At 37.6% G+C, this 16,227-nt stretch overlaps 1 protein-coding gene across 2 annotated transcripts in view; it reads right to left on the bottom strand.

Moving 5' to 3' along the window:
* Nucleotides 1–4,377: 4,377 nt before the first annotated feature.
* The window catches only part of xit (ALG6/ALG8 family glucosyltransferase xit), a 221,739-nt gene continuing 209,889 nt past the window's right edge, over nt 4,378–16,227 (bottom strand). For both annotated transcript variants that reach the window (XM_067142719.2, XM_067142718.2), the window contains exon 8: nt 4,378–11,074. In XM_067142719.2, coding sequence (XP_066998820.2) covers nt 10,651–11,074 — 424 coding nt within the window. In that variant the 3' untranslated portion in view covers nt 4,378–10,650. The remainder of the gene's footprint in view (nt 11,075–16,227) is intronic.

Genomic DNA, 16,227 nt, shown 5'->3' with positions numbered 1-16,227 from the left:
TAGGAAGGGGAGTTAGGGATTGGAATAACTTACCAAGGGAGATGTTCAATAAATTTCCAATTTCTTTGAAATCGTTTCGAAAAAGGCTAGGAAAGCAACAGATAGGGAATCTGCCACCTGGGCGACTGCCCTAAATGCAGATCAGTATTGATTGATTGATTGATTTCATTCTTTTCAATATTTGCTCTAAGAATGAGAATATTTCTTTAAAATTATACAATGGGTTTGTTAGAGTATCTAAAATAGGGCAATGTAAAAATAAAGAACATTCAAAAATTGATTTAATGTGTTTTGCTAGTAAACCCATGATTTGTTATGTTGTTTCTAGTGATAGATGACTGGAATGTTCCATCTGAAACACTTTCTTTAACACACTGACTGCCAAACACATCTGTGAACATTTTAGGTTACTGCTGCCACTAAAGCCAACCACATCCATGGATGTTGTCATTAATGCTTTCACGGCCCGTACTTAAAGACATGATACTGTATAGGCTTGTTTAAGAAGCCTTTCTCGTGGACAGTCGAGATTCTTCTGAGGACGCACGGCACAGTTCCCTGCGAAACGTTAAGAATTTCACCTTATTTTGACACGGCATAAGCCCAAAAGCCTACACAGTATCACATCCATGGATGTTTTCATACATTTCTTCATGTATTGGAACATCTTTTCAAGAGATAGCAGCAAATGTAATCAAATTTTCACAGATGAACAAGGAGGATATAATACATTTTTATATCACGATGCATTACTCTTTCATCAAAAAATACTTTGACTTGTAAACTTACGCTTTTAACATGTTGATGAAAATGGCCATTAATCCATGCAATAGGAGCAAATGCTTAGCAGAAAGTGAAATTAGTGCAGTGTTAGAAGTATTTACCAATTGTGATACTGAAAATGATTTAGTAATTTGTTTGGATGAAAGCGAGAGAAAGTAATGACAATACAGTACTAAGGAGAGAGTGTCTTAGGCCTAATCAACAATGCATGTGCTACTGCAACCAAGTGGCAGGACAGATCACCATCACTGATACATAAGGTTTTACATCCTGAGGCAGTACTAAATGTAACCTAAAAATTTCATAGAATGGTTTAAAATTGTTTTTAACTTTTTTTAGTTTAGTTTCTATACTTGTCATTGCTGTTAGTGTTAAATGCCCAGGACAGGACATTTAAACCCCAGCTGGAGAGAATGGCAGTGAATGTGTTAAAAGAATTTTTTTCACATTATCAAGAACCAAACAGAAGACATACTAATAAGAAAAATAGAGACTGCAGTTCAGAGCTAATTAAGCATCCAACATACTTACAGGTTATTACCAATCTTAGGAATGCTGATGATGGATATTTGAGCTTAAACTACAGTGGAACCTCAATTATCCGTTTTTGGAGGGACCACGAAAAAAAAAAAAAAAAAAAAAAAGTACAACACAGGAAAACGGAAAATGCGGGAACGAATGACCATCAACAATTTGGATAACATACAAAAATTAAATATGTATATTTATATTCTTACAAAAACGCCCCTAAACCAAACCATGCGACTGCCCTCGGTCCGAAGGCCTGCAAATTACGAGGTGACGCATAGTCAATGCGACAAAGCCTCTCGGCCATTATGCCTGGCTCTCTAGACCGGGGTCGCCATCTCACCATTAAATAGCTCCTCAATTAAATGTAATCGTAGAATGAGTGAACCTGGAACCAGCCCTCATACCCAGGTAAAAATGCCTGGCCTGGCCTGGCCAGTAATCGAGCCCGGGCCCTCCGGGTGAGAGGCAGGCAAGTTAGACCGTGGGGCTGGCTTCAAACATTAATTACAGGTATACGCGACGTAAAAATCTCAAAACTTTACATTCCGTTTTACCGGGGAAACTTTGTCAGTTTCCTCTGAAAACTTTGTCAAATTCCTCTGAAAACTTCTTTCAGTTCAGCAACTTTGATCAGCCAAAATCTTCGAAAAATCTAAGGCCCCATTCACAATGCAAACGTAACCGTAAACTTAACGACGTAACGTAACCATAAAATTAACGTAAAATTTGAGGTATTCACAATGGAGGAACGTAACATGAACGTAAAGAGTACACAGCAGCCAATCAAAACACTGCCATGTTATTTAGTACGGAAGTTTTGGGCTATCTCGCAGTTTTATATTTTAATACCACAATGGAATCAAACAACATGGTAGTGGAATTCATATTACAGTACTTCAAACATCTCTTGCTTTGCTCCTGGGAGCTGTGTACCTGAAAAGGCGAACTAAGCAACGGTGTAGAAAATGAGGTCATCCCTTGAATCAAAGAAGGTTATCTCAGGGCGATTTTGGTAATCTACTGTAAGAAATGCCCTCATCAGTTCGCTTTGTACATGTGGATGAAACCTGAACTGTTTGACATTATCTTACGATTTGATTTTTTTTCTAATAAAAAAGAAGTGTAAGGTCTCCTGTGCCCCTAGCTATCACACTCCGATGAGAAGTTTGGATCTATTTGTTTGGATGATATCATTTACATAAACTAGTAGTCCGTCATTATGTCAAGAAATATACAGCAACACTGTTTTATCTATGACAGGGATTGTCTCTTGTCCGTTCGCCAGCGCTGCGAGCTAGTCTCCTGCCATTTAACATCAGATTTCATTGCTACAGGATATTTATTTCCACGTATTATTTGGTACAGCATCTTTGTAATTATTTTTCCTTTTATCATACATACACACAAAGATTATTTTGAAAGAGAATTACAAGTGTTTCATCGAAAGAAGTCATTATATCGTGCATAAAATACAATGTTTACATCTGCTCTGATTGGCTGGTTCTGAAAGCTAACGTAAAATTAACCGCAAGAGTTGGAGTTTGCAATTCCTTAATTTTACGGACTCACAGTGAAGTTTACGTTGGTGCATTGTGAATGGTTCCATTAGATAACATGGCCACTAACTTCTAAGTTGGAATAATAACAATAAGTTAATTTATTAACTGTATTGATTAGGTGGTCAAATTAATAAATTAACTTATTGTTATTATTCCAATCAAATATCATCAATACGGATCAAAAATAATATTTATCACATGTAACTTCTAAGTTAACGTTAATTTTAAGTTTATGTTACGTTACGTTTGCATTGTAACTTAATACCCGTAACGCCAAGCCAAACAACAATCGACCACAAGCAGTTTTTAATTCTCTAATCTAATAAAATGAAGCACATTAGATACAAAAGTGCCCAACATGATGGCAAAATACTTTTTTTTTAATCTTCCATTGTAAACTGGTCACCGGAATACTGTTCCTAGTCAGTTTATGGAAATCTTGTACTGCATAAATTAGGCCTACACCAACTTTTCAAGGTTATGTTGAACTCGAGAATATGGTTTCGAATATAAGTATCGATTCTCAAGTTCATGAATGCATTATATTCAATTCTGCCAGTCACTAATTACAATCAAATTGGAAAGAGAAAAAATATAATTAACACTTCCGAAATTACGATTATTTACGACCCTGTGCTCAGTTGGAAAGCACGCTCGCTGTAAAAGTCTGTACGAGTGCGAAATGATACGAAGGTTTTAAATGTAACGTGCGCCGGTTTTTATAGTCCCAAAAACTTCCCATGGCTTTATGTATGTAAGGTGCAACATCTGTTCTGGTCTTGATAACATAATCATATATGATAATATTAAAATACTAAATTTGTTTTACTTAAGAAGGAGCAGTTTCAATTCCTGCCTGAAAGCGCAGTGACTATACAGTGCCCTGAGGGAAATGCCAAAAATCTGTTCGGCGATACACTCGAAAAAAGTAAAAAATAAACATCTAACCCTGAACATAATGTAGACGTTTTGCAAGTACGAACATTTGACGAAACTCGTTCCGCCTTCAAATAGAGCTGCCGAAATGCGCTCTGTCTTCTTCCAATTGTTGTGGGCACTCTCTGCTTTATGATTTCCAAGGATTCTCTAAACAATACCACCCGAATGCGATGCCAAGATGATCCCTTCTCCAAGTTCACCGCCGATCGGTTTTTGCAGAACAGTACTTCCTCAAATTACTGCAATGACAGGACGTCAACGTAAGTATGCCGTAGCCGTCCTTTCGTAAGATACAGTTTCAAGAAAACCACATGATTGAGGATTTAGCATTGATGGGACTGAAATTTCTGGACGGTGGATCCGGGAAATCGTTTCTTTGAGGAACGGATAATGCAGGATTTTTACAATGTGATTTAATTAGAAGCTCGCGGGACCACGTAATTTGAATGAATAATACGGGAAAACGTAGTTTCCGGGAACGTATAATCGAGGTTCTACTGTTTATGAACTACAGTTCAGATTCCAAATAAACTCTCATATAATGCCACTAACACAATTTCTCTGTACATGTTCCTGTAATTGACACAACACTGAAAAACCAAAAGAAACATTCAAGGATTTATGTAAAATACCTCTAAAAAGTTGAAAACATTCACACTTTTTACAATTAAAGATCATCATCATCTAAAATAAAGGTGAGGAATATTCACACTGCAGTCATAATGTAATGATACTGTGCACTGAGAGACAGGTTGAGAATAGTTTATTAACTACCATAATATTGCACTGTACTTGTCTCAATCGACTTTCTTATTTAAATCAGAAAAATACAAAGAGTCCTATCTGAATCATGACTAGAATCAACAACTGCAACAAGGTGATAACTAAACTTACAAAGACAGTCAAACACCATGCTTGGTCATAACTCGCAAACAGAAAATAATAACCAACAGCCATAATATTTCAAGAACAATTAAAAATCTCAGTTATCCATCTCCCTTTTAACCATTAGTTTCTGCTAATTGTCACACAGTTAAAACCACACCACTACCCTCGCACAAGTAGTGAAGTGGCAGGAGCAGCAGTCACGGACTTCAGTCATTGTTTATGACTAAGGTGGTGAGTTGATTGTTTGCAATATAACCTCTGTTTCTGCATCATGTTACTGCTTAGATTTTAATTTTTGCACTGTGCTGACCCCAGTTTGACTTCAACAGCTAAGGAAGTACTGTTGAGAGTATCCCCGAAAATAGAAATGATTAAACATCTCAGGAAAGGTTAAAGAGCTACAAGTATCATACAAATTTATGGTATTGCGAGTCAATGATATCAGATGCATGTGGAGAGACTTGAAAGCCATGTTTCGAAAATGCAAACCAGTTTCACTGTTTTGCTAACTTTCACATCTGTGGACCAGTGGAGCTGTTATTCTGATGATTTTAGATTATGTGATTCTTTTTCTTCTTCTATAAGTGTATTACTGATCTTGTACTTGTATTGTAAGTTTCTGCTTTCCACCAATATCCATAACTATATCATAACTATATTATTATAATATATATATATATAATATATATTATTATATCATTATTATTTCTCTTAAAGACTCTTACAGCAACAACTTATTGTGATCACAGCTACAGAAACTCCAGTTTCTCATTTCAAAAATCCTACACCGATTTACAGGAAGTAAAATTTCAGCTGCTTTTGTGAGAAACCAGTGATAATGGTACTCAGCTATCATGTCCTACAATGTAATGAACAGTACGCGTAACTTTTAGTGATACCTCGGTAGATCTCGGTTATCTTCAAGATTCGTATAGGCAAGTTTTGAAACACAAATGATGAATCGAGTATGCATCGCCGTGAGACATCTGGCGTACACTTTACGTACTAGTACTGTTGTTGTTTACACAGCAAAGCCAAAATATAGAATTTATGCTAGGAACAAGATTTGCTTTGAGAAATGTTATATAATGTTATATAATGTGTGTGTGACACAATTGTTGGCTTAAGATAATAAAGGTTTGAAAATTCATATCGATCGATTATACTATCGATTCAATTCAGCTTTCATTTCCATTCAGTTGGCAGTATTACCGGAACTAGGAGAGCTCCCTCCTTACTCCTCACCCCCGTAAAACCAGGTATCACTAAAAGTTGCGTGTACTGTATGCAGATGTGAAGGAATACTTAAAACCATTTGACATCATGCTAATGGATAAGAACTAGCACTTTTTGACTATAATTGATACAGCTGAACAAAAATTTTAAGAACATCTTGAGAACATTGAGAATTAAGAGCAATAGGTGAAAGGATTAAAATTTGTAGAAAATTAAGAAGGTATGGATCATCCGACTAATTATTTCTCCAACAGGAGTTGCTCCTCAAAAGATTTTGAAAAATCTATTCAGAACTTAGGCAAAGAAGAACATCTACATTAAGACAGAGCCTTAGACAAGTCAATTGTGATACAATCCAATTGACTCCCGAATTCAAGATATCTGCTGTATCTTGCTGGAATCCTACAAGTTGAGCTTCAGTGAAATAACCTTTCCTAAACCCGAGCTGCCTTCTATCGAACCAGTTATTATTTTCGCAAACATGTCTAATATAATCCAAAAGAATGCTTTCCCAAAGCTTACATGCAATGCATGTCAAACTGACTGGCCTGTAATTTTCAGCTTTTACAACTACTCATAATAGATATGCTCAAAACCATGTCTCTGATCATGCAGGCAGTGCTGAACACATCTTGCAGTGTCTGCATGGACACATCTTGACATTTCAGGCATCACTGCAGCACAGGCCTCACAAATTCATTGTTGTAATTGTTCAGCATTTTGTGGCTCAGTTTCATACACTTTAGATTTGATATATCTCCCACAGAAAATAGTCCAGAGGGGTGAGATCAGGTGATCGTGTTGGCCACTGCCAGGGTCTACCACGACCTATCCACAACAGTCATCATCATTTTCATCGTTTTAATTTCCCCTTGTCCAGCTCCTGCTAGGTCGGGGTATTGATGGCACTTCTCCACCATTGCCTCTCCTTCCACCACTTCTCTTCAGTAATTGTATTCCAGTCTAGTCTTCTTTTTCTTACACTGTTCTTGACAGAGTCCATCCATCTTGCTCTGGGCCTCCCTCTTGCCCTCTGTCCTTCTATCTTAGCCTCTAACACTTGTTTTGGTATCCTTCCCTCCTCCATCCTCATAACATGTCCAAACCATCTCAATTTATTCTTCTCTATCCTATCACTCAGTTTTTCTACCCCTATCTCTTTTCTGACTTCAACATTTCTTACTCTGTCTCTCCTTGTCTTCCCTACCCTACTCCTCAGGAACTTCATTTCACTGGCCTGAATTTTACTCTCATTTATTGTCAATACATTAATACAGGGGTATAGTACATCTTGTCCATTATCTCCATGATCCATAACAGTAACAAATAACAATAATGAACTGGAGTGAAAATAGGCAGTGTATCTAATATATTTACTCTACACTGTTAAAGATAAAGAAGAAAACAACCTCCATTTATGCTAAACATAATAACCACCTTAATTCTAGAATATTTGATAACTTGATCAGGCAAAGTTATCTTCTCAGTAGCTAGCAGCTGGCCACTTTTACACCTTTGTTTGCACAGGCAAATCTGAAAGAAAGCAAGACAAGATGGTTTCACAGCATCAAGTTTTCCAATGTTTTGTCTCATTTTACAGGGCATAAACCACAATGACCATCCTGTCTAGTGTCCTGGGATATGATGTATAAATAGATATTTTATTGAATCTTAAGTAAAATAAAAGGATTTTCACATGCTTGCATCCAAGTATCAACATTTTACCTTACTCAAAAAGTAACAAGATAATTCATTTTCTCTCCTTTCTTGAACTCATAGTCTAGAAAAGAAAACCAATTTTTTAAAACTGGAAATAATAGAGTATTTATCAATTTTGTAGAAGAAGATTAACACAGCTACAGTTCCAGAAAATAAGTCAACCTTAAATACATTTCATATAATAATAATAATAATAATAATAATAATAATAATAATAATAATAATAATAATAATAACAACAATCGTCTGTGGCTATTACAGCTGGAGCAGCCCTAGTACTGTACGGTAGACTATCCAACAAGGTTGGGCAGTGCATTCCGTGTATGAGAAACTGTGTTATTGTGGTGGAGGATAATGTTTTGTGTGGTATGTGTAAGTTGCAGGAATACTAGGGACAGCACAAATACCCGGTTCCTAAGCAGAGGGAATTAACCTCTTAACATACCAATTATTTACAAAATTGTGATTTTTTACCTAATTTTTTTATTGTTAAAATGGGCTATTTATTGAAAAGTAATGACAGTGGTAACAATGAAACATAAGCCACCGAAAAGTTCCTGTTTTAAAATCCTGAGTATACTAGTGATATTTTTTACAGGTTCTAAAATAAATAACACAGCACTAAACAGATGGCAGGTAATACAACATGACACTCAATACTGTTCATATGTTTGTGGCTGTGTGAAATGCCCTAAAACAAGGATCAACACACAATGCTACATCGCACTCCTTACACATCTACCTGGATTCCCTTTGTGCCTTCTTCCCTCTAGCATCGCGCACACTGCCTCACATCCTGCACATCCTTGTTGGGTTTTGCTTCTTATCCGTCGGAGGAATCACTGAAGAAAAATTAGGCCAATAAGTCACATTGGGGTTGCTTTTGTTGAAGGACGACCTGCTGCTTTCGGAGAAAATTCCTCTCTATGATGTTGTGCAATCATTTTCTCAATGACAGCCACACGAAAGTCAACAGCATTCGTCCTTCCTCCATGTTTTTTGAAGGGGACAAAAGCATTCCATACTGCTAGTTCCAAGACATGAAAAAATATCTTCTTATAAAACTTTTTTCCTCTCTTCCATAGCAGGGGGTTAGTAGCAGTGTGTTGATCTACTTTATCAACACCCCCCATTGTTTCGTTATAAGCGAATACAGATTTAGGTTTCACAACCTCCTTTTTCCGTCCTCCACGTCTTTCCATTTCTGCATTATGGATGGTAGATAGGATGCAGACATCTCTCTTGTCTTTCCATTTTATTGCAGTCAGTTTACCTCGCTGGAATGCTGCAATCTCGCCCTTCTTGAGTTTTGTGCTCCGGAAATTTGGAGGCATATCTGCTCTATTGGGGTGCACAGTGCCTAACTTATCTGTGCGATTGGTAATCGGAATGTCGGCCAGTTGGGGAGAACTGTAATGGTTATCCACAGTCTGACAGTACCCCTTATTCAGCAGGGGTTTCATCAGTGTCATAACAACTTGTGATGACATGGGTAAATGTTTGTAGTCATCATCAAATTTAGAGCCCTTGCCCGTCTATATGATCAGGGACCAAACATAACCTGTAGCTGATTCACACAGCATGAATGTTTTGATACCAAATCTGGCTCTCTTGAGAGGCAGATATTGGACCCAGCCCAATCGTCCTTTATACAGCAGCCAGCTTTTGTCAATTGTCACATCCCTTTCCGGGGTACACACAGTTCCAAATTTAATAGACATGTGATTCAGGATAGGCCATATTTTGTTTAGTTTAGGTTGTGGATGATTTTCTGCAACATATGTACTATTATCCAAAAACTGTAAGTACCTCTTCAAGTTAAGAAATCTTCGAAAAGGAAGAAGTTGACGAAATATGGGTGTAGCTAATATAGGTGCCTTGGACCAATACATTTGATATGTAGGTTTCTTTACAATGCTTTGCAGTATTGTCAGCACGATAAAAATATACATTTCATCAATTGTTGTGTCCTTCCATTCCGAAGCATTAGTCTGTCTTGCATATCTGTTAGTCTCGGTCACCAAAATATCTATAAAATGAACTGACTAATATAGTGCATAACATCCTCACAACACGGCTGGAAATGTATTTCAGGATTAGCCTTGAAAGGAAAACGTGGTGGGGCAGGTGGTTGTGTTCCGGAAGTATCAATTTCACACCACTGTCTGGCACTTGCAATATCACAATCAGATGAACTAGAACTACCACTTTCTTCTTCTGAACTGTCCTCAAAAACTTCTTTAGAACTATCAGACTCACTAAACTCAAAGTCAAACCCTTCTTCACTCTCCATTTTCACCTAACAGACAAAGTACACTTAGATAGCAACAAATACGGGAAAGCTGCGAAAACAAACTGCCTGAGTCACCGACATCCACTACTGTTGAGTCAGAGACATCTGTTGGCAAAAATAGGACCCTATAGTAATAATTTCATGAACATCTGGCAGAAATATTGAGAAACAACAAGAAACGAGTATATTCGGGCTTTTAAATTAGGTACCGATCAATGAGTGACATTCCCGAGTTTACTCGGGGTTTTATATATTTATATTTCATGTTAAGAGGTTAATCACAATTAAAATCCCACAACCCAGCCAGGAACCAAAACCGGGGCCCCAAGGACTGAAAGCCAAGACAATGACCACTCAGCCATGGAGCCAGTCATAAGATAAAATAAAAACCACTTTGACAGCAATCAAGTCAGCTGGAGAAAAAGAAACAAAACCTATTCAGCAATAGATTACTTGGGAAATTCTTTTTCATGTATTAGTGCAGAAGAAAATGGTTATAAAATATAAATAAAATAAATAAATGCCCTGTCTTTTCATTATATATTCCTTTCAGTTTATATAATCAATTTATGGTTATAACTGCAATGTGAAGTAACCCTCATTACTTTCATTTTTATATTTTAAATGCCACCACAGGCATTGCTGCCACATCACAAAAATATCACATTTGTAAATCTATATCTTGGTCTTGAGGTCCAAATGTTAATGTGCTTTTCTTTTATGATTAACCTCATTTATCGTCAAAAAGTGCCAATAGTACTTGATCCATGAGTACGTAACACCCACAGAACAATACACGGAAGTGAGCATGAGAGCCAGAAAGGGCAGTCGCGTGTCCAGACCTGACCATGGGTACACAACATTCTCGAACAGAAAGAGCGGGATCAGACCTAACACATAAAGCGACTCCCAAGTAGAAAGGAGGGGAAGGCTGAAACTCCGATGCTGCTGGAGATCAAATAGGTTGGACAAGTTGATGAATGCGTATGTTGAATGTATCACGAGCAGAAGAACCTTGATGGGGAGCTCGAAGGATGTGAACAGCAGAGGAAACAGAGAATAGTGTCCCACAGTGGCAAATAATAAGTATACTTGAGCTTCCTTCTTCCACACCACAGCCAGCAAACTGAAAAAATAAAGAGAGTTAACAGACTCAAATTTCCAGACTAAAAACCTAGCATAAAAGCACTGGAAGAAAGAAAAGACAGATGTAGAAAAGCAAACTTTATCAGGATGTCAAGTTACTTAAAATTGAACAATTACCGCAAAACTGAGAAATTTTAAGGATATTATTTTCTTTCTTACAACACAAATAGCAGAAACATTTTTTATTTGTAATTCTGCGAGTTGGATATTCCTTTTTGTTTCTTTTGTTTGCTAATAACACAGTGATGTTTCTGGAGTACCGAGTACTTACTACAAATCAAGTTTTCAGCATTACGAGTTCAATAAACAAAAACATTGATGACATTTTATGACAGACCTGCAATAATAAAGGGCAAACTTAACACGAGCTGAAAATTGTATTTCACAGAGAACAGTAAAGAGAGTCAACTTTATTGAATTTACACTTCTTTTCTATTAACAATACCACTGCCTTTGTGAAGTACAGGCCGTACTGTAGCTCCGATGATGGCACACAGAGAGGTGAACTGTCTCCTCCGTCCGCCTCATGCAATGCAAGAACATGATACGTCTGTACCTTGTAATTATGAAATATTCACAAATGTTGTATTAATGCAATACATGAGATCATTAACATCTGTAATCGCATCATATCTCGTAAGGAACGTCCATGTAATTTTACGAGGAGTACGTTAGAAGTGTGATCTACCCAGTCAAACAAATAATTACTACATACATACAGTTATGTTTATGTTTCGTAGATCTAAAGAAAGCATATGACAGGGTACGGAGAGAAAAAATGTTCGCCATACTGGGGGACTATGGGATTAAGGGTAGATAATTAAAATTAATCAAAGGCATTTATGTTGACAATTGAGCTGCATTGAGAATTGATGGTAGAATGAGTTCTTGGTTCAGGGTACTTATAGGGGTTAGACAAGGCTGTAATCTCTCATCTTTGTTGTTCGTAGTTTACATGTATCATCTGCTGAAAGGTATGACGTGGCAAGGAGGGATTCAGTTAGGTGGAAATGTAGTAAGCAGTCTGGCCTATGCTGACGTCTTGGTCTTAATGGCAGATTGTGCCGAAAGCCTCCAGTCTAACATCTTGGAACTTGAAAATAGATGCAATGAACATGGTAGAAAATTAGCCTTTCGAAGTCTAAATTGATATCAGTAGGTAAGAAATCCAAGAGAAATGAATGTCAGATTAGGAATAAAAAGCTGGAACAGGTAGATAGTTTCAAGTATTTAGGATGTGTGTTCTCCAAGGATGGTAGTATAACAAGCGAGATTGAATCAAGGTGTAGTAAAGCTAATGCAGTGAGCTCGCAGTTGCGATCAACAGTATTCTGTAAGGAGAAAATCAGCTCCCGGATGAAACTATCTTTATATCGGTCTGTTTTCAGACCAACTTTGCTCCACGGGAGTGAAAGCTGGGTGGACTCAGGATATGTTATTCATAAGTTTGAAGTAACAGACATGAAAGTAGTGTGAATGATTGGTGGTACAAAAAGGTGGAAACAATAGCAGGAGGGTACTCGGAATGAGGGGATAAGGGCTAAGTTAGGAATGAACGCGACGGATGAAGCTGTACACATGAATTAGCGTTTGTGGTGGGGCCATTTGAGGCGAATGGAGGAGGATAAGTTACGTAGGAGAATAATGGATTCTATTAAGGAGGGTAAGAGAAGTAGAGGAAGGCCAAGACGACAATGGTTAGACTCAGTTTGATGATGTATGTATGTATGTATGTATGTATGTATGTATGTATGTATGTATGTATGTATGTATGTATAATTCTTCATAATAGACTGTTATGCCTTTCAGAGTTCAGTCAGCAAGCCTCTGTGAATTTACTATTTCTGCCACAATCCTCTATTTGTAACTAGTGCTGTGGTCTCGTTTAGATCTATACCTCTTATCTTTAAATTGTAGGAAAACGAATCTAACCATCATCATTTTGATCTCCCTTCACCTCTCTTACCTTCCATAACAGAGTCCATTATTTTCCTAAGTTACCTATCCCCCTCCGTTCACCTCATATGACCCCACCACCGAAGCCAGTTTATGTGTACAGCTTCATCCATCAAGTTCATTCCTAAATTAGCATTTATTTCCTCATTCCAAGTACCCTCCTGTCATTGCCCCCACCTGTTTGTACCAGCAATAATTCTCGTTACTTCTAGCTTATGAATAAGACATCCTAAGTCCACCCAGCTTCCACTCCCATAAAGCAATGTTGATCTGAAAACAGACTGATGTAAAGACAGTTTCGTCTGGGAGCTGACTTCCTTCTTACAGAATACTGTTGATCGCAACTGCGAGCTCACTGCATTAGCTTTACTACAACTTGGTTCAATCTTATTTTCTATATTACCACCCTGGGAGAACATACAACCTAAATACTTGAAATTATCGACCTGTTCTATTTTTGTATCACCAATCTGACATTCAAATCTGTTTAATTTCTTACCTACTGACATCAATTTAGTCTCTGAAAGGCTAATTTTCATACCATACTCATTGCACCTACTTTCAAGTTCCAAGGTATTGGACTGCAGGCTTTCGGCACAATCTGCCATTAAGACCAAGCCGTCAGCATAGTCCAGACTGCTTACTATATTTCCACCTAACTGAATCCCTCCCTGCCATTTTATACCTTCCAGCAGATGATCCATGTAAATACGAACAGCAAAGGTGAAAGATTACAGCCTTGTCTAAACCCTGTAAGTACCCTGAACCAAGAACTCATTCTACCATCAATTCTCACTGAAGCTCGATTGTCAACATAAATCCCTTTGATTGATTTTAATAATCTACCTTTAATTCCATAACCCCCCAGTATGGCGAACATCTTTTCCCTCGGTACCCTGCCATATGCTGTCTCTAGATCTACGAAACATAAACACAACTGTCTATTCCTCTCGTAGCATTTTTCAATTATCTGCCACATACTGAAAATCCTATCCTGACAACCCATCTATGTTCTGAAACCACCCTAACTTGGCAGGTTCGATCCTGGCTCAGTCCGATGGTATTTGAAGGTGCTCAAATACGTCAGCCTCGTGTCGGTAGATTTACCGGCACATAAAAGAACGCCTGCGGGACTAAATTCCGGCACCTCGGTGTCTCCTAAAACCGTAAAAGTAGTTAGTGAGATGTAAAGCAAAAAACATTACTATTATTATTATTATGGACCATTCTCTCACAACGTACTCTAGTGCACCCTGTCTTAAACCAGTTGTTACCAAGAATGGTTCAGAAAGTTCTGGCCTGAACTTAATTTTAGAAATTGTATTAGTTAGAGTAAGTTAAATCAGTATGAATAGCTTTGGGTGAAGTCCAAAATGTCTTAAAATTTGTAATAATGGTGGTCTGTGAAAGGAGTTGCAAGATTTTTTGAAATCTATAAACGTTATTGAAGGGGGGTTGTTTCGTTTTCTGTAATATGTCATGAATAGCTTCAATGTTATTATTTATTCAGAGCAGTTTCTCCAAGGTCTGAATCCTCCCTGGTATTCACCTAACTCTTGATCATGTTGTTCTTTAATCTGGTTATATAGTATCTTAGAGAAAATATTATACATGCAGTAAAGGATGCAAATACCTCTATAGTTGTCTGGATTACTTCTTTCACTTTTCTTATGAATTGGATTAATTATAGCTGTTGTCCATTGTTCTGGGAATTTTTCTGATATACAAATCTTTTGTAATACCATATGGAGGGATGTCTGTTTTTTTTTTTTTTGTTAGGGGCTTCACGTCGCACCGACACAGATAGGTCTTATGGCGACGATAGGATAGGAAAGGCCTAGGAGTTGGAAGGAAGCGGCCGTGGCCTTAATTAAGGTACAGCCCCAGCATTTGCCTGGTGTGAAAATGGGAAACCACGGAAAACCATCTTCAGGGCTGCCGATAGCGGGATTCGAACCTACTGTCTCCCGGATGCAAGCTCACAGCCGCGCGCCTCTACGTGCATGGCCAACTCGCCCGGTGAGGGATGTCTGAGTCGCATTGCTGGCGTATTTCCATATCTCTGCAAAAAGCCTGGTCTTCTCCACATGGTTTGTAGTTCTGCATTTCCTTAAACAGTGTTTCAACTTCTTTTGCTGTAGGTGGGATTATATATTATGGTTTAGTTTGTATCGGGGTATGTGTATCAATTAATAAGACCTTTTCAGGTTCATCACTTTTCACAAGCTTGTTAAATGTTTCCGCCAGGATTTCTGTGTTTTCCTTAGTTATGCACTATTTTTCCATCTTTATTTTTCAACAATAATGTGTGTGGAGGGGGGGGAGGATGGATTTTCACAATTGTTTACAAAAGGCTTTATAATAATCTCTAGAATTGGTTTTGTAATAGTTTTTCTCAATAGAGTTTATTAAATCATTCTGATATTTTATTTTAATTCTTCTAATAGTTTGGGTGAATTCTTTTCTGATATTCCTGAGGTTAGTGGCATTTTCTTCTGTTTTGTGGGTTTGAAATTTCAACCAAGCTTGATGTCTTTCTTCATGCATTCTATCACAATCACAACCAGAGGTCCACCAAGCATGTCTTTTCCTTGGATTTAATGGAGCTAGATCTTCTGCATTCTGTTTAAGAATTGGTATTAGGTCATCTAAATTGTCTGTTAATCTTGTAGTTCCTGTTTTTTTGCTGTTACTAGGTATTCTAGATTAAACCATATGCACCCACCTGCCCTTTGCTGACATTGCTAGGAATCCGCCAACTTTTTAGTATGCAACCTGGGTGTTGCAAGCTTTGGGTTAAAACAGTATGGTGGGTGATCGACTGCACGTATTATCACGGGACCTGTTTTATATTATTGAGAAATTCCACGCTATTGCTTATGACACAAAAACTAGAACAATACAGAAATATAACACACAAAAAATTCCTTTGAAATCTTAAATTTTTCATTAACTTATCTCACCTCGGAAGTTCTTCAGTGTGTGTTATGGCCTTAATTATACGACACGAGCCTAACATTTGCCTGATTTTGAAATAAGAAAATAATAGAAAACCAATACGACATGAGCCTAACATTTGCCTGATTTGGAAATAAGGAACTAATGTGAAACAAATGACGAGTAAGCGAATGATGAGATTCGAACCTATATCCCAAATACGAACTTACAGCCGTATGT

This window comes from Anabrus simplex, chromosome 3 (genome assembly GCF_040414725.1).
Source record: "Anabrus simplex isolate iqAnaSimp1 chromosome 3, ASM4041472v1, whole genome shotgun sequence".
Lineage (NCBI taxonomy): Eukaryota > Metazoa > Arthropoda > Insecta > Orthoptera > Tettigoniidae > Anabrus > Anabrus simplex.
This window is presented reverse-complemented; position numbering and strand designations above follow the sequence as displayed.